This window comes from Callithrix jacchus, chromosome 18 (assembly GCF_049354715.1).
Source record: "Callithrix jacchus isolate 240 chromosome 18, calJac240_pri, whole genome shotgun sequence".
Lineage (NCBI taxonomy): Eukaryota > Metazoa > Chordata > Mammalia > Primates > Cebidae > Callithrix > Callithrix jacchus.
This window is the reverse complement of record NC_133519.1, coordinates 18,844,448-18,863,640: the sequence shown is the minus strand read 5'-3', so window position 1 is coordinate 18,863,640 and position 19,193 is coordinate 18,844,448. Positions and strand designations below refer to the sequence as shown.

At 38.7% G+C, this 19,193-nt stretch overlaps 1 protein-coding gene across 1 annotated transcript; it reads left to right on the top strand.

The window, feature by feature from the left end:
- Positions 1–16,046: 16,046 nt before the first annotated feature.
- Positions 16,047–18,463, top strand: OR6K3 (olfactory receptor family 6 subfamily K member 3). The gene has a single exon (XM_017966149.4). It carries the CDS (start codon positions 16,047–16,049, stop codon positions 16,995–16,997), a length of 951 nt encoding a protein of 316 aa, XP_017821638.3. The 3' UTR covers positions 16,998–18,463.
- Positions 18,464–19,193: the final 730 nt, after the last annotated feature.

Below are 19,193 nucleotides of genomic sequence, written 5' to 3'. Positions count from 1 at the left end.
TGAACATAAGCTTTTATGCCTCTTGGGTAAATACCCAGGGATGTTATTGCTACATTAATAGTCAGTGTATGTTTATAAGAAACTGCTAAACTCTTTTCCACAGTGGTTGTAACATTTTGCATTCCCACAATCTGTGGAAGATTTAGTTGCTCCACATTCTGCCCAGGACTTGGTATTGTCAGGTATTTTGTTTCCTTTTTAAAAGAATTACAGGTGGCCATTTTTCCTTTTCGTCCCGGCTGGCCCGCCCGGAGGCTCTTTCCTCTCAATAAAGACTGAACTTAAGGAATTTCCTCTAGCCTGCGGTCCGGTTTCTTTCCCAATGAGCCCAGTCTTCCCGCAGAGGGTAGGTCGGACAAATGGTGCCGGAAACCTGGGACGGGAGCTGAGGCCGTTGGCCCGGCCATGGCCCCCCTCCCCGACCTACCCAACACTGGCCCTGCCACCTCCATGTTCTGATTAAGTTCCTACAGTGGCGCTTTCAAGAACTGACTCGAGTCACCATCCACCAGATGCTGCTCCAACCCTACCCTGAACGAGTGCAAGAAACAGACCTCTCCCTGAACATCCAGGCTCCTTAAGAAAAGAGACCTCTTCGGGGAGGGGACTCAAGATGGCGCTGTGAGAACAACCCAGGATTGGAGCCCGCGTTGAATTCGCAAACGGTGAGTCAGTGCTGCATTTCCAGACTGATCTTTGTTGTCCACAGAACGGGGAAACTCCCAAGTATAAAAAGACACGGGACGCCAGGCAGTAGGTCTGCCTGGCGAAGCCGGCAGCCGGGGCGGTGGCGGCCGGCCCTACCCAGCAATCCCCACAGGGCGCGCTTGTCCGGGTGCCTTGTTGAACCAGCAACCTGAGACTTGAGAGGGCTGGACTTGAGACTGAATGAGACTTGCACAGTAGCCCAGCCCAGGGGATTGCAGGGACAGATCGTTTGGGATACCCAGTGGGACGAACAAAACCGCGATTTCAAACTATCCCGAGCAGACGGTCCGAGACGCTCTGTGGGGGAGGGGCGTCCACCACTACCGAGGCAACCCGCCCCAACTGAGATACACGCCCACTGCTGACGCAGCCAGCCGTTGCCGAGGCAACCCGCCCCAACTGAGATACACGCCCACTGCTGAGGCAGCCAGCCGTTGCCGAGGCAACCCGTCCCTACTGAGATACACGCCCACTGCTGACACAGCCTGCCGTTGCTGAGGCAACACGCTACAACGAAGAGACTCCGCCGCAGGGCGTGGCAGAGACCACAGCAGAGCCGGCAGGAACAGCGCGAATCACACAACAGCAGGGCGGAGCCTCGGCAGCCAAACAGTGGCTAGTCTGCCTTCCAGCTGGGCAGGACACCTGATCGGACATCCAAAAATAAAGCCCAAACCTCTCAACACAGAGCATTTGAAAAAAAAAAAAAGGGGTTGTTTAATGAGCTGTGTTGCAGCAGAATCAAACATAGCAGCCTAACAGCCCTGAATGAACAACAGAGTGCACAGCTCAGCAATTAAACCCCTATAAAGTACAAACTGTCTCCTCAAGCAGCTCCCTGACCCCTCTATATCCAAAAGACTGTCATTAGGCAGGCATCATCCTGGGACAAAGAGAGCAGAAAAAGAAACTGGTAGCATCCCTCGCTGTGCCACGGCTACTAGAGGTGCACCCCAGACAAGCAGGGTCTGGAGCGGACCTCAACAGTCGTTCAGCGAAGGGGCTAGACTGGTAGAAGGAAAACCAAGCAACAGAAATACTTCATCATCAACATTCTGGGTGTCCACTCGGAGACCCAAATGAAAAGTCAGCAACTACGCAGACGACCAGCAGACAAATCCACAAAGATGGGAAGAAACCAGCGCAAAAAGGAGGAAAACACCCGAAACCAGAACACATCGCCTCCTAGAAAGGACCAAAACTCCTCACCAGCAAGGGAACAAAGCTGGACGGAGAATGACTGTGACGAAATGACGGAATTAGACTTCAGAAGATGGATAATGAGAAACTTTTGTGAGCTAAAAGATCATGTATTAAATCAATGCAAAGAAACTAAGAACCTTGAAAAAAGATTTGAAAAAAGATTCGAGGAAATGATAACAAGAATGGATACCTTAGAGAGGAATATGAATGAATTAAAGGAGCTGAAAAACACAATACGAGAACTTCGCGAAGCAAACGCAAGTTTCAATAGCCGAATGGACCAAGCAGAAGAAAGAATATCTGAAGTCGAAGACCAACTCAATGAAATAAAACGAGAAACCAAGATCAGAGAAAAAAGCGCAAAAAGGAATGAACAGTCTCCACGAAATGTGGGACTATGTGAAAAGACCTAACCTACGTTTGATAGGTGTACCAGAAGGAGACGAAGAGAATGAATCCCAGCTGGAAAATACTCTTCAGGACATCATCCAGGAAAATTTCCCCCACCTAGCAAGACAAGCCAACACTCAATTTCAGGAAATACAGAGAACACCACAAAGATATTCCGCAAGAAGAGCAACCCCAAGGCACATAATCGTCAGATTCAACAGGGTTGAAATAAAGGAGAGAATACTAAGGGCAGCCAGAGAGAAAGGTCGGGTTACCCACAAAGGGAAGCCCATCAGACTCACAGCAGATCTCTCGGCAGAAACACTACAAGCCAGAAGAGAGTGGGGGCCAATATTCAACATTCTTAAAGAAAAGAACTTTCAACCCAGAATTTCATATCCAGCCAAACTGAGCTTCAGAAGTGAAGGAAGAATAAAATCCTTTGCGAACAAGCAAGTACTCAGAGATTTTGTCACCACCAGGCCTGTTTACAAGAGCTCCTAAAAGAGGCACTACACATAGAAAGGATCAATCAGTACCAGCCATTCCAAAATCACACTGAATGCTAAAGAGCTTCAACATAATGAAGAATCTACAACAACTAACAGGCAAAACAGCCACTTAGAATCAAAATGGCAGTATCAAATTCACACATAACAATATTAACCCTAAATGTAAATGGACTAAATGCACCAATCAAAAGACACAGACTGGCAAATTGGATAAAAATCCAAAACCCATCAGTGTGCTGTATCCAGGAAACCCATCTCACATGCAAGGATACACAAAGGCTCAAAATAAAGGGATGGAGGAAGATTTACCAAGCTAATGGAAAGCAAAAAAAAGCAGGAGTTGCAATTCTCATCTCTGATAAAATAGATTTTAAAGCAACAAAGATCAAAAGAGACAAAGAAGGCCATTACATAATGGTAAAAGGATCGATACAACAAGAAGAGCTAACAATCCTAAACATATATGGACCCAACACAGGAGCACCCAGATACATAAGGCAAGTTCTTAATGACTTACAGAAGGACTTAGACTCCCACACAATAATAGTGGGAGACTTTAACACTCCACTGTCAATACTAGACAGATCAACCAGACAGAAAATCAACAAGGATACCCAGGGCTTGAATTCAGACCTGGAGCAAGCAAACCTGGTGGACATTTACAGAACTCTCCACCCCAAATCCACAGAATACACATTCTTCTCAGCACCACATCACACCTACTCTAAAATTGACCACATAATTGGAAGTAAAGCACTGCTCAACAAATGCAAAACAACTGAAATCATAACAAACAGCCTCTCAGACCATAGTGCAATCAAGTTAGAACTCAGAATTCAGAAACCGACCCAGAGCCGCACAGCTTCATGGAAACTGAACAACTGGCTCTTGAATGTTGACTGGGTAAACAACGAAATGAAGGCAGAAATAAAGAAGTTCTTCGAAACCAATGAGAACGAAGACACAACGTGCCAGAACCTCTGGGACACATTTAAAGCAGTCTCTAGAGGAAAGTATATAGCAATAAGTGCCCATATGAGGAGAATGGAAAGATCCAAAATTGACACCCTATCGTCAAAATTGAAAGAGCTAGAGGAGCAAGATCAAAAAAACTCAAAACCCAGCAGAAGACAAGAAATTACTAAGATCAGAGCTGAGCTGAAGGAGATTGAGACACGAAAAACCCTTCAAAAAATCAATAAATCCAAGAGCTGGTTTTTTGAAAAGATCAACAAAATAGACAGACCACTAGCCAGATTGATTAAAAATAAAAGAGAGAACAACCAAATAGATGCAATAAAAAATGATAAAGGGGAAAACACCACAGATTCCACAGAAATTCAAACCATCATCAGAGAATATTACAAACAACTCTATGCACATAAACTAGTAAACCTGGAAGAAATGGATAAATTCCTGGACTCCTGTGTCCTCCCAAGCCTAAACCAGGAGGAAGCTGAAACTATGAATAGACCAATAACAAGGTCTGAAGTTGAGGCAGCAATTAAGAGCCTACCTCACAAAAAAAGCCCAGGTCCAGATGGGTTCACAGCCGAATTCTACCAGACACACAAAGAGGAGCTGGTACCATTCCTTCTGAAACTATTCCAAATAATCCAAAAAGAGGGAATCCTTCCCAAATCATTCTATGAGACCAACATCATCCTGATACCAAAACCCGGCAGAGACCCAACGAGAAAAGAAAACTTCAGGCCAATATCCATGATGAACATAGATGCAAAAATCTTCAATAAAATATTGGCAAGCCGATTGCAACAGCAAATCAAAAAACTTATTCATCATGATCAAATAGGATTCATCCCAGGGAGGCAAGGCTGGTTCAACATACACAAGTCTATCAACGTAATTCACCACATAAACAGAACCAAAAACAAAAACCACATGATTATCTCAATTGACGCAGAGAAGGCATTTGACAAAATTCAACAGCCCTTTATGCTAAAAACCCTCAATAAACTCGGTATCGATGGAACATATCTCAAAGTAATAAAAGCTATTTATGACAAACCAACAGCCAATATCATACTGAATGGGCAAAAACTGGAAGCATTCCCTTTGAAATCTGGTACTAGACAAGGATGCCCTCTCTCACCACTCCTATTCAATATAGTACTGGAAGTTCTAGCCAGAGCAATCAGGCAAGAAAAAGAAATAAAGGGTATTCAAATAGGAAAGGTGGAAGCCAAATTGTCTCTATTTGCAGACGACATGATAGTATACCTAGAAGACCCCATTGCCTCAGCCCAAAAACTCCTGAAACTGATAAACAACTTCAGCAAAGTCTCAGGATATAAAATCAATGTGCAAAAATCACAAGCATTCGTCTACACCAATAACAGACTTAAAGAAAGCCAAATCAAGAGCGAACTGCCATTCGCAATTGCTACAAAAAGAATAAAATACCTTGGAATACAACTCACAAGGAACGTAAGGGACCTCTTCAAGGAGAACTACAAACCACTGCTCAACGAAATCAGAGAGGACACAAACAGATGGAGAAACATTCCATGTTCATGGTTAGGAAGAATTAATATCGTGAAAATGGCTATACTGCCCAAAGTAATTTACAGAATCAACGCTATCCCCATCAAGCTACCATTGACTTTCTTCACAGAACTGGAAAAAACCACCATGAACTTCATATGGAACCAAAAGAGAGCCCGCATAGCCAAGTCAATTTTAAGCAAAAAGAACACAGCTGGGGGCATCACACTACCGGATTTCAAACTATACTACAAGGCTACAGTAATCAAAACAGCATGGTACTGGTACCAAAACAGAGATATAGACCAATGGAACAAAACAGAGGCACCGGAGGCAACACAACATACATACAACTATACAATCTTTGATAAACCTGACAAAAACAAGCAATGGGGCAAGGATTCCATGTTTAACAAATGGTGTTGGGAAAACTGGCTAGCCATGTGCAGAAAGCAGAAACTGGACCCCTTTCTGACACCTTACACTAAAATTAACTCCAGATGGATTAAAGACTTAAACATAAGACCTGGCACCATAAAAACCCTAGAAGGAAATCTAGGCAAAACTATCCAGGACATAGGAGTAGGCAAGGACTTCATGAACAAAACACCAAGAGCATTGGCAACAAAAGCCAAAATAGACAAATGGGACCTAATGAAACTCCACAGCTTCTGCACGGCAAAAGAAACAGTCACTAGAGTGGATCGGCAACCAACAGAATGGGAAAAAATTTTCGCAGTCTACCCATCTGACAAAGGGCTGATATCCAGAATTTACAAACAACTCAAGCAGATTTACAGGAAAAAAAAAAACAAGCCCATTCAAAAGTGGGCAAAGGATATGAACAGATACTTTACGAAAGAAGACATATATGAGGCCAACAATCATATGAAAAAATGCTCATCGTCACTGGTCATCAGAGAGATGCAAATCAAAACCACATTGAGATACCATCTCACGCCAGTTAGAATGGTGATCATTAAAAAATCTGGAGACAACAGATGCTGGAGAGGATGTGGAGAAAAAGGAACACTTTTACACTGTTGGTGGGAGTGTAAATTAGTTCAACCATTGTGGAAGACAGTGTGGCGATTCCTCAAGGCCTTAGAAATAGAAATTCCATTTGACCCAGCAATCCCATTACTGGGTATATATCCAAAAGACTATAAATCGTTCTACTATAAGGACACATGTACACGAATGTTCATTGCAGCACTGTTTACAATAGCAAAGACCTGGAATCAACCCAAATGCCCATTGATAATAGACTGGATTGGAAAAATGTGGCACATATACACCATGGAATATTATGCAGCAATCAGAAATGATGAGTTCGTGTCGTTTGTAGGGACATGGATGAATCTGGAAAACATCATCCTCAGCAAACTGACACAAGAACAGAAAATGAAACACCGCATATTCTCACTCATAGGTGGGTGATGAAAAATGAGAACACATGGACACAGAAAGGGGAGTACTAAACACTGGGGCCTATTGGGGGGAAAAGGGGAGGGCCAGTGGGAGGGGGAGGTGGGGAGGGATAGCCTGGGGAGAAATGCCAAATGTGGGTGAAGGGGAGAAGAAAAGCAAAGCACACTGCCATGTGTGTACCTACGCAACTGTCTTGCATGCTCTGCTCATGTACCCCAAAACCTATAATCCAATAAAAAATTAAAAAAAAAAAAAAAAGAATTACAGTAGTTATTTTCATAGTGTCTGTTGTTCCTTTCTTTGTGTCCATATGAACTCAAAATTTAACCCTCACTTATAAGTTAGAACATGTGATATTTTGTTGTCTGTTCTTATGTTAGTTTGCTTAGGATAATGACCACCAGTTCCATCCATGTTATGGCAAAGGACACAATCTCATTCTCTTTTGTGGTCTCATAGTATTTCATTGTGTATATGTACCATTTAAAAAAAATTCTGTCTACCATTAAGGGATATTTAGGTTGAATCCATGTTTTGCTATTATGCATAATTCTGTGATGAAAATATGGATGCGTGTGTCTTTACGGTAGATTGATTTATATTCCTTTGGGTATATTCTCAATATGGGATTGCAGGGTAAAATGGTAATTCTGTTTTAAGTTCTTTGAGAAATCACACTGCTTTCCACAATAGCTGAGCTAATTTACACTCCCTTTAGCAGTGTATAAGCATTTCCTTTACTCCACAACCTTGCCAGTATGTGTTATTTTTTTGACTTTTTAAAAAAATTGTACTTTAGGTTCCGGGGAACATGTGCAGATTATGCAGGATGGTTGCATAGGTACACACATGGCAATGTGGTTTGCTGCCTCCATCCCCCATCACCTACATCTGGCATTTCTCCCATGTTATCCCTCCCCAACCTCCCACCCCCTTGCTGTCCCTCCTTTGGCCCCCCCAACGGACCCCAGGATGTGATGCTCACCTCCCTGTGTCCCTGTGTTCTCATTGTCCAACACCCACCTGTGAGTGCGAACATGTAGTGTTTGATTTTCTGTTCTTATATCAGTTTGCTGAGAATGATGGTTTCCAGATTCATCCATGTCCCCACAAAGGACACGAACTTATCATTTTTTATGTCTGCATAGTATTCCATGGTGTATATGTGCCACATTTTTCTTGTCCAGTCTATCGTTGATGGGCATTTGAGTTGGTTCTACTTCTTTGCTATTGTAAACAGTGCCACTATGAACATACATGTGCATGTATCTTTATAGTAGAATGATTTATAATCCTTTGGGTATATTCCTAGTAATGGGATTGCTGGGTCACATGGAATTTCTATTTCTAAATCCTTGAGGAATTGCCACACTGTCTTCTACAATGGTTGAACTAGTTTAGCTATTCTGACTGGTGTGAGATGGTATCTCATTGTGGTTTTGATTTGCATTTCTCTAATGATATGTTGACCAGTTTTTCATGTGCTTGTTGCCACGTATATGTCTTTTTGAAAAATGTCTGTTCATATTTTTTTCACACTTATTTATGGGGTTTCTTTTACTGTGCAGAAATTCTTCAGCTTAATTAGGTCCCACTTGTCAATTTTTGTGGGTTTATTTGTTTTTGTAATTGCTTTTAGTGTCTTCATTATGAAATATTTGCCAGGTCCTGTGTCCAAAATGGTATTTACCAGGTTATCTTTCTAACTTTTTATGGTTTTAGGTTTTACATTGAAGTTTTAAATTCATCTTGAGTCTGTTTTTGCATCTGGTATAAGAAAGGGGTCCAGTTTTAATCTGCATATGGCTAGCCAGTTATTGCAGCATCATTTATTGATTAGAGTCCTTTCCTCATTGCTTAATTTGTCAGCTTTCTTGAAAATCAGATGGCTGTAGATGTGCACATTATGGAGATGTGCAATTGTTTTTGGCTTCTCTGTTCTCTTCCACTGATCTATGTGTCTGTTTTTGTGTCAGTACCGTGCTGTTTTGGTTACTGTGGCTTTATAGTATAGTTTGAAGTCAGGTAATGTGATACCTCCAGCTTTGATCTTTTAGCTGAAGATTGACTTGGCTATTTGGGCTCTTTTTTTGGTTACATGTGAATTTTTAAATAGTATTTATTTTAATTCTGTGAAGAAGGTCCTTTGCCTTTTCACATAGTTTTCATAATTCTCCTGTCAGTAACTCAAAATAAAAACACAAACAAAAGCAAAAGTAAACTACTGAGATTTTGATTTAAGTTGCCTTGAATGACCAGTTTTGGGAATTGGTATCTTCACAATATAAAGTCTTCCTATCCATAAACACAATATCTTTCCACTTATTTAAGTCTTCTTTGATTTTTTCATTAGTGTTTTACAAAGTACAGCATATTGATTCTGCAATATATTTTGAGAGATTTATAACTTTTTATATTTTTGTTGTGAATCATAATATTTAAAATTTTATCTTCCAGTTGTTCATTCTTAGTATATATAATATATATAGTAATTGGTTTTTAATATATTGGCCTTTTATCCACTAACCTAGTTTTTCTACCTCAACTCATCTCTGCTTTGATCCATTCTACATAATGCAACCAGACTCACTTATCAAAATCTAAAGCTTTGTCAAATAAATTTACCTCACTTTAAAATTCTTCAGCAGTTCCCTTATTTCTGGTAGGGTAAAGTCTCATTCCTTCAAGACAAAACTTTCTACTTTTTTCAAGATAAGCTTTTTGCTGATTTTTTCAGATTTATCTATAGCATCATCATCATAGTCTCTCTCTCTCTCTCTCTCTCTTTCACTTTCCTCTCTGTTCTGTCCAGAGGCAATGAGTTTAATTTCTGGAATGCATCAGTCTACTTTTGTGGATTTAAAAAAAAGTCTTTATATTTGGTATTCTTTCTTTCTGAAACACCTCTTTATAGCTTTTTGTCTGTCTCCCCTCTATATATACTTCAGATTTTCAGAAACAAATTGTTTATCTCAGTCTTTCCCAAGCTTAGAACTAGTGTACCCCATACTTAACTCTCATTGCATTTATATACTGTATTCTAATTGCCTGTCTTTCCAGAGACACTACTGCATATATAGGAGTAGCAAAGAGATTTTGTTCTCCATAATGGTATTTGAATGTGCCAGTCCCTGTTCTAAGCATTCTATTTGTATAAACTGATGTAATTCTACAGCAATGATGTAAATTTAGTGTTTTTATTACCTCCATTTTACAGATGAGGAAACTGAGAATATTATATAGTTCATACAATTGCCTAAGAATCACAGATTTGTGAAGCATTAGCGCCATGGTTCAGACCCACGCAATCTATAACTAAATTTCATGTTCTTAAATACTAACTTATTTTAGTCCAGTTTCTACTATGGTCTTTCTCTAAATTATGTGCTCAATAAATTGTTCACATTTAAATGAATCAACCCACTCCCATGTGCCTTCCTCCTTCATCATATTCTGCTAAAAATTATTTGGATATAGTTAGCAATGATTTTCACATCACTCCATCTAAAATATTCTTATATTTCTACCTCTGTATTACTTGAATAATCTTCAAGATTTGAAACCACTTTCCTCCTTAAATTTTCCACCTTTCTGATGCACCTTTGCCAGTTAGCTTTTCATGATCCTCTTCCCCATTTATTCTTATATACTGGTGTTTTCCCAGGCTGCAATTTTCTGTCACTTGCCTTTTGAGATCCCATTGGTACTCCAAAGTCAGCCACTCTAAGCCTATCTCTTCACTTTACTCCAAATCTACTCCTCCTCCAAAATTCTCCACTTTCCATTAATTTTACTTCATTGTGGCAAGAACATTTATTTATTGATTTATTATTATTTTTTTATTGCATTTTAGGTTTTGGGGTACATGTGCAGAACATGCAAGATAGTTGCATAGGTACACATGTGGTAGTGTGATTTGCTGTCTTCCTTTCCTTCACCCACATCTGGCATTTCTCCCCATGCTATCCCTCCCCAGCTCTCCCTTCCACTGTCCCTCCCCTATTCCCCCCAATAGACCCCAGTGTGTAGTGCTCTCCTCCCTGTGTCCATGTGTTCTCATTGTTCATCACCAACCTATGAGTGAGAATATGTGGTATTTCATTTTCTGTTCTTGTGTCAGTTTGCTGAGAATGATGTTCTCCAGATTCATCCATGTCCCTACAAAGGACATGAACTCATCATTTTTGATGGCTGCATAATATTCCATGGTGTATATGTGCCACATTTTCCCAGTCCAGTCTATCATCGATGGGCACTTGGGTTAGTTCCTGGTCTTTGCTATTGTAAACAGTGCTGCAATGAACATTCGTGTGCATATGTCCTTATAGTAGAACAATTTATAGTCCTGGGGATATATACCCAGTAATGGGATTGCTGGGTCAAATGGAATTTCTATTTCTAGGTCCTTGAGGAATTGCCACACTGTCTTCCACAATGGTTGAACTAATTTACACTCCCACCAGCAGTGTAAAAGTGTTCCTATTTCTCCACATCCTCTCCAGCATCTGTTGTCTTCATATTTTTTAATGATCTTCATTCTAACTGGCGTGAGATGGTATCTCAATGTAGTTTTGATTTGCATTTCTCTGATGACCTGTGATGATAAGCATTTTTTCATATGTTTGTTAGCCTCATGTATGTCTTCTTTTGTAAAGTGTCTGTTCATATCCTTTGCCCATTTTTGAATGGGCTTGTTTGTTTTTTTCTTGTAAATCTGTTTGAGTTCTTTGTAGATTCTGGATATCAGCCCTTTGTCAGATGGGTAAACTGCAAAATTTTTTTCCCATTCTGTTGGCTGCCGATTCACTCTAGTGACTGTTTCTTTTGCCGTGCAGAAGCTGTGGAGTTTGATTAGGTCTCATTTGTCTATTTTGGCTTTTGTTGCCAATGCTTTTGGTGTTTTGGTCATGAAGTCCTTGCCTACTCCTATGTCCTGAATGGTTTTGCCTAGATTTCCTTCCAGGGTTTTTATGGTGCCAGGTCTTCTGTTTAAGTCTTTAATCCATCTGGAGTTAATTTTAGTGTAAGGTGTCAGGAAAAGGTCCAGTTTCTGCTTTCTGCATATGGCTAGCCAGTTTTCCCAACACCATTTATTAAACAGGGAATCCTTTCCTCATTGTTTGTTTTTGTCAGGTTTATCAAAGATTGTATGGTTGTAGATATGTTGTGTTGCCTCCGATGCCTCTGTTCTGTTCCATTGGTCTATATCTCTGTTTTGGTACCAGTACCATGCTGTTTTGATTACTGTAGCCTTGTAGTATAGTTTGAAGTCTGGTAGTGTGATGCCTCCCACTGTGCTCTTTTTGCTTAGAATTGACTTGGTTATGTGGGCTCTCTTTTGGTTCCATATGAAGTTCAAGGTGATATTTTCCAGTTCTGTGAAGAAAGTCAATGGTAGCTTGATGGGGATAGTGTTGATTCTGTAAATTACTTTGGGCAGTATGGCCATTTTCAAAATATTGATTCTTTGTAACCATGAACATGGAATATTTCTCCATCTGTTTGTGTCCTCTCTTATTTCATTGAGCAGTGGTTTGTAGTTATCCTTGAAGAGGTCCCTTACATTCCTTGTTAGTTGTATTCCTAGGTATTTTATTCTCTTTGTAGCAATTGTGAATGGCAGTTCATTCTTGATTTGGCTCTCTTTAAGACTGTTATTCGTGTATAGGAATGCTTGTGATTTTTTGCACTTTGATTTTATATCCTGAGACTTTGTTGAAGTTGCTTATCAGTTTCACGAGTTTTGGGGCTGAGACGATGGGGTCTTCTAGATATACTATCATGTTGTCTGCCAATAGAGACAAGTTGGCTTCCTCCTTTCCTATTTGAATACCCTTTATTTCTTTTTCTTGCCTGATTGCTCTGGCTAGAACTTCCAATACTATATTGAATAGGAGTGGTGAGAGAGGGCATCCTTGTCTAGTGCCAGATTTCAAAGGGAATCCTTCCAGTTTTTGCCCCTTCAGTATGATATTGGCTGTTGGTTTGTCGTAAATAGCTTTTATTATTTTGAGATACGTTCCATCAATACCGAGTTTAATGAGGGTTTTTAGCATAAAGGGCTGTTGGATTTTGTCAAAGGTCTTCTATGCGTCAATTGAGATAATCATGTAGTTTTTGGTTTTGGTTCTGTTTATGTGGTGAATTACATTTATAGACCTGCGTATGTTGAACCAGCCTGGCATTTATTTATTTTTAATGTTTTATTTGGTTATATATTCTCAAAGCTCAGTAAACTATAAACTGACACACAATAGAAAATCAATAAATGTAAATAAATAAACTAATAATAACCTAAAATGGAAAAATTGATTTTTGTAATTAGACCACTCAATTGCCTATATGGTGTTTTAGCATTTAGGCCATTATCTGTAATCTGTAAGCCTCCTCTCATTTTCAATAGGAAAAACCATAGTTTATTCTTAGAATCATCTTTAAACTTAAAACTAAAATCAGATCAGGTGTATATATTAACATTCCTTTTTTCTATAATATAATCCAGTATATAAGATAATTAAGATGAATATATATATGTTAAAATATCTTGTATATAATAAAAACATGTAATTGTATCTCAATTTAAAATAAACTAAAATAAATATATATAAGATAAAAAATTACATACAAAGAGAATATATAAAAATTCACTCTGCTGTGCCTTTGAATATACTCTATTTCAAAACTTGCTCTTTAGATTTGAGATTTGTTTTATATTGTCATGGATTTTCTCTGCTCAAAGAGTAAAGAAAGTAAATTATTTTCTCCCTAATGAATGTATAAATTAAACTGGCTCCAAATGATATCAAAGTTTGTTTACATTTTTGTTTTATCTTGTTTTGCTTCATTTTTCTGCTTTATGTTTAATCTCTCTTCTCTAGCTAGTACTTGCCTCAAGAAAAGCCAAAAGAATTTTTCTGGTCAGTATCCATTCTGCATCAACAGATTTAAGGTCTAGTTCTGTGTCAATACTCAAATTGTGACTTCTTGACAAGCTACCTTATAACGTAGCAAAAGCCTGTTTCTATTTGGTCCTCAGATTCATTTCTTTTTATCTCAGTCAATTCATCAATGAGAACTAGTTTGGAGTAAGAGGAATCTGCTAATTTTCTAGCATCCAGCATCCAGCTTCATGAATTCAGAATTGTATCTTGAAAATAATAAGGATATTTAAAAACATGTGAATTGACTGTTGATCAACTTTCTCATCTACTTTTTAGCAACATGTTTTATATTCTGCATAATATCAAAGAGCTACTAAGCATGGGTGTTTTGGTAGTCTGGCACCACAAGAGAAAAGTTGGAGCTCACTCTGAAAGATTATTTACCCAAGTGAAATAGTAAAGAGAAGCAGGAAGAGATAGATAGATGATAGATATAAATAGAGATCATAGATAGATAGAACCATGATAGCTATCCACCTGCCAGATGTTCCATAAACAACAAATAAATCAATAATGATTAGTATCTGTAGAGCAGTAATATGTTTGTTTGCAACAATCTTTATAAAAATCTGAAGATGAGCATATATGAAAACAATCAAAATGTGCTAATTCTCTGTAGGCACTCAATTTTTCAGAAGCTGCCAAAGTAGTATTTGTCAAACTTTGTTAATATGAACTAGTTATTGATAGAATGTGTTCATGATGTGTATTTTGTTCTGTAATAAGGTGTCTGGCAAGTACCAGACTGTAGCAAATATTTTTATTCCCTCAATCTATGTTTCAAATCCCTTGTTTTAATTTGAAACTTCAAATATTGTTTCTCACTAAAATTACGTGGTTTTAAATTCATGATTTATAAATAATTTTTAAAATAGTATTAGCTGAGGAATGATATTTGCTGTCTTCATGGAGAAGTGCTGGTATACAGCATAAGCAATGTTCTTGTCTAAGGAGTTCATTTTTAAAAGGTTCCACATTACCCCGAAGGAGATACTATTTTTCGAACTTCCTTTGTGCTCTAAATCTCTCTCCTTAACTAATTTTCAATCTGTCTATTAGGCTAACTTCTGAATTTCCTGGAGAATAAGCCCCGAGTGCAGCTGATGAGTTCCTTTGCACTACTTTTAGAGGTAGCATCATTTTAGTTTACGCCATTTGTGAGGGACGTGGTATTAAGATACAGAAATGGGGCTGGGCGCGGTGGCTCACGCCTGTAATCCCAGCACTTTTGGAGGCTGAGGCGGGTGGATCATGAGGTCAAGAGATCGAGACCATCCTGGTCAACATGGTGAAACCCCGTCTCTGCTAAAAATACAAAAAATTAGCTGGGCATGGTGGCGCGTGCCTGTAATCCCAGCTACTCAGGAGGCTGAGGCAGGAGAATTGCCTGAACCCAGGAGGCGGAGGTTGTGGTGAGCCGAGATCGCGCCATTGCACTCCAGCCTGGGTAACAAGAGTGAAACTCCGTCTCAAAAAAAAAAAAAAATAAATAAAAGGCAGAAATGGTGCTAGAATCCCTCACTTTGGCTCTTGCCTTCTTATGGTGATGGTCTTTGTCAGGATATAAACAATCTGAATGCCGAGACTTAGATATTTATCAAAAATCTCTGCTCCTTTTCAGTATTTGTCACAGACTGACTTTTAACCTGACTGACAAAATACCAGATCTTCTACTGCCGCGTTTCTCACTGATTTCTTTCCATTCTGGCCAATTTCTGGTAGCTTAATTCTTTTCTGCTGCTGAGAAAAGAGTTTCCTTCCAAGGCTTCACCTTGATATTTGTGCCTGAAAACTTTGCCCTTTTGTCTAGGCACACTCAGTGTCACTCTGTGATATGATAAAGGAGCAGAACACTAAAAACTAAAAATATTCAGGAAAATGGAGAATACAACTTTACAATAATTACATATAGAGAAAGATAACTAAAAGTTTTATCTCATCTGTATCTAAGAACCATTAGAAAATTTATACAGTGTATGGCTCAAAACAATATGGGGAATTATCATAACAGATTAATAATACCCCTACATATTTATTTTAGTTTATATAGTTCATAAATATGACATTCTTAATATCTGATTTTCTCATTATTTGTATCCTTCTTTCGAATGGAAGCTTCATGAATGTAGAGACTATTTTCCTTCCTGCTGAACTCAACAAACCCACAGCTGCGCTTGGTACACAGTAGGCACTAAATGTCTGTTTAATTCATAAATAAAGAGAAATACATGATTCACCTAAAGCATATTTTTATTTGACTTTTATATGAGCTAACACATCTGACTTTGTCAATTTCTTCTAGGAAGTGAACTGTGTCTTTCTGTCTGTAACAGTAACAGTTAAAGTTGCTGAGATCATGGTGAGAAGTAACCAAAATACTACAGTAACAGAGTTTCTCTTCTCTGGATTCCCACAGTTTGAAGATGGTAGCCTCCTCGTCTTTATTCCATTGTTTGTTATCTATATATTTATTGTCATTGGGAATCTTGTTGTGTTTTTTGCAATCAGGATTGATACCCGTCTCCACAACCCCACGTATAATTTTATCGGCATTTTCTCATTTCTGGAGATCTGGTATACAACTTCCACAATTCCCAAGATGCTCTCCAACCTTATCAGTAGGCAGAGGACCATCTCCATGATTGGCTGCCTCTTGCAAATGTACTTCTTCCATTCACTGGGAAATTCAGAGGGGATTTTGTTGACCACTATGGCCATTGACAGGTACGTTGCTATCTGTAATCCTCTCCGCTACCCAACCATCATGACCCCCAGGCTCTGTGCTCAGCTCTCTGCAGGGTCCTGCATCTTTGGCTTTCTTGTGTTGCTCCCAGAGATTGTATGGATTTCCACACTGCCCTTCTGTGGACCCAACCAAATCCACCAGATCTTCTGTGATTTTGAACCTGTGCTGCGCTTGGCCTGTACAGACACGTCCATGATTCTGATTGAGGATGTGATTCATGCTGTGGCCATCGTATTCTCTGTCCTGATTATTGCCCTCTCTTATATCAGAATCATCACTGTGATCATGAGAATTTCCTCTGTTGAAGGCCGCCAGAAGGCCTTTTCTACCTGTGCAGCCCATCTTGGTGTCTTTCTGATGTTCTATGGCAGTGTATCCCTCATGTACCTCCGTTTCTCTGCCACTTTCCCACCGATTTTGGACACAGCTATTGCAGTGATGTTTGCAGTTCTCGCTCCCTTTTTCAACCCTATTATCTATAGCTTTAGAAATAAGGACATGAAGATTGCAATTAAGAAGCTTTTCTGCCCTCGGAAGATGTTTAATTTATCTGCAGATTAATGCTAGATCATAGGCATCTTTCACTGTGGATGTTACTCTCACACAATAAACCATATAATTAATATATAATCCATTCACTGTCACACTGATACGTTGTATCTCCTTATCCTCATTCTTCCCATGTACATGTATATCCTGCTTATGCATGCTAAATTAAGATAGCATGGGCCTGTGTAGATTTATACAGATGGATAAACTATATAAAGGAAATATGATGTTTAAGCCATTAAACATAATTATTGTATTTTATGAACATTAATTTACTACTTGTATATAAACTTTTAATGTAAATGCTTATTGTAGTGCATAAGCATTAATAACAACTATGAATTATAAACCATGGTAGTTAAAAGAATCAGCTCCATGGAAGAGGTTAAGTTTTGTATTTCAGTGATGCCACATACTAGCCTTGTGACCTTGAACAAGTTGTTAAGTAAGTTGTCTGCACCTTAGATTTATCATCTATTAGTATAAAAGTAATATTTTAAAAGTAGGACTTCAAATGCTAATATGAATAATAAATGAGTTACTCTGTGCAAGTGCTTAGAATATGCATAACACTGAGCATGTACAAAATAAGCGTTCTCTGTTGATGTCCTTTGCAACTAATTACTATCATTTGTTATTGATGTTTTAAAGAATGCTTTAGTAAAGAGTAATGTATTAAAAACAAAAACTCATACTCAGGAATACTTAGCTTGATTATTATTTATAGTATATTTGTTGTTATTATTTCTCTGGAGCCAAGTTGAATTCAACCTTCATTTACTTTGACCGCTGTGGTTGAATTCATCCAACTTGGTTGAATAAAATTATTTGGTTAAAAGGAGTCTCCAGCACATTCTAAAGTGATCAACAGAGTAAAATAACAGATAATATTAAAGAAAACTATTTCTGAGCTTGAGAATGCTTGAGTCATGGGATCAAATCAGATTGTTTTTGATTATGCAAAATCACTGGAAATAGAATCTGGCCTGTTGACATTTTTGGAATTAATGTCAAAAAATAAGAACTACATTAATTTTGGAATTAATGTCAAAAAAATAAGAACTACAAGTTAGATAACCAAAATAGATTCCCAAATCATAAGAAGAAAAGTTAGACAAAACTCAGAAAGTATGTCTTCCTATTTGAGAACTTAATACATATTTCCAGAAAAAGGTGACATAATAAAAGCAATTAACTTTGAAAAGAAAAGAACTTTGAGTTATCGACAGATCAGTGGATGAAGCACATGATATAAATAATGCTCTTGTGGAAGAAGATGAGATATCGATCGTCAATAGAGAAGTCAACAGAACCAGTGTGAGTTGTTCAAGGGAGGAAAGACCCATACACACTCATGGCATGAAACAAACAGACAAAAAGACATGGTTTCCTCACTTTCTTCAGTATTGGCACTAACTCCCCAGTGACATGTTTATTTGAAATGGCCTTATTTTCTGTAAAATAGCTTTTCAAGATGATTTTCTGGTGTCAGTATATTCTCTTCAGCTTTCCAAATCTTTGTGTTCATGTAAGAAGGGCAGGACCATGTCAAAACTGCCCTTTGCATAGTGCACTGGTAGTGTTGAGTGCACTGGTAGTGTGAGCTTCTTTCTCCAGCACTTTCATGATGGTCTCAAGAAAGTTGAGACCATCATGAAAGTGCTGGGGTCTATTGGGGGGAAAAGGGGAGGGCTAGTGGGGGCTGGGGGGCTGGGGAGGGATAGCCTGGGGAGAAATGCCAAATGTGGGTGAAGGGGGGTGGGGGAACTGGGGAGGGATAGCCTGGGGAGAAATGCCAAATGTGGGAGAAGGGGAGAAAGGAAGCAAAACACACTGCCACGTGTGTACCTACGCAACTGTGTTGCATGTTCTGCACATGTACCCCAAAACCTAAAATGCAATAAAAAAAATTAAAAAAAAAGTACATGTGTATGAAACAAAAGTACATGTTTTATAAAACACATAGAGAAAATATTTGTTAAATTAATTAGTGTATAGAAAAAAGGAGAATAAGTAAAATTAAAGGGAAATACATAAAAATAAATTTCAATATAGATTTAGATGTAAACATGTATTTTACAAAAACGTCCATGAAATTAGTGTTTTGATATTTGCTTTCTGAGTTGCCAATATGTTTATGTCTGTCCAAGGTTTGTTTATGACTTTATTATTATAGTCGCAGCATGTGGATCTATTATTTTCTGTATA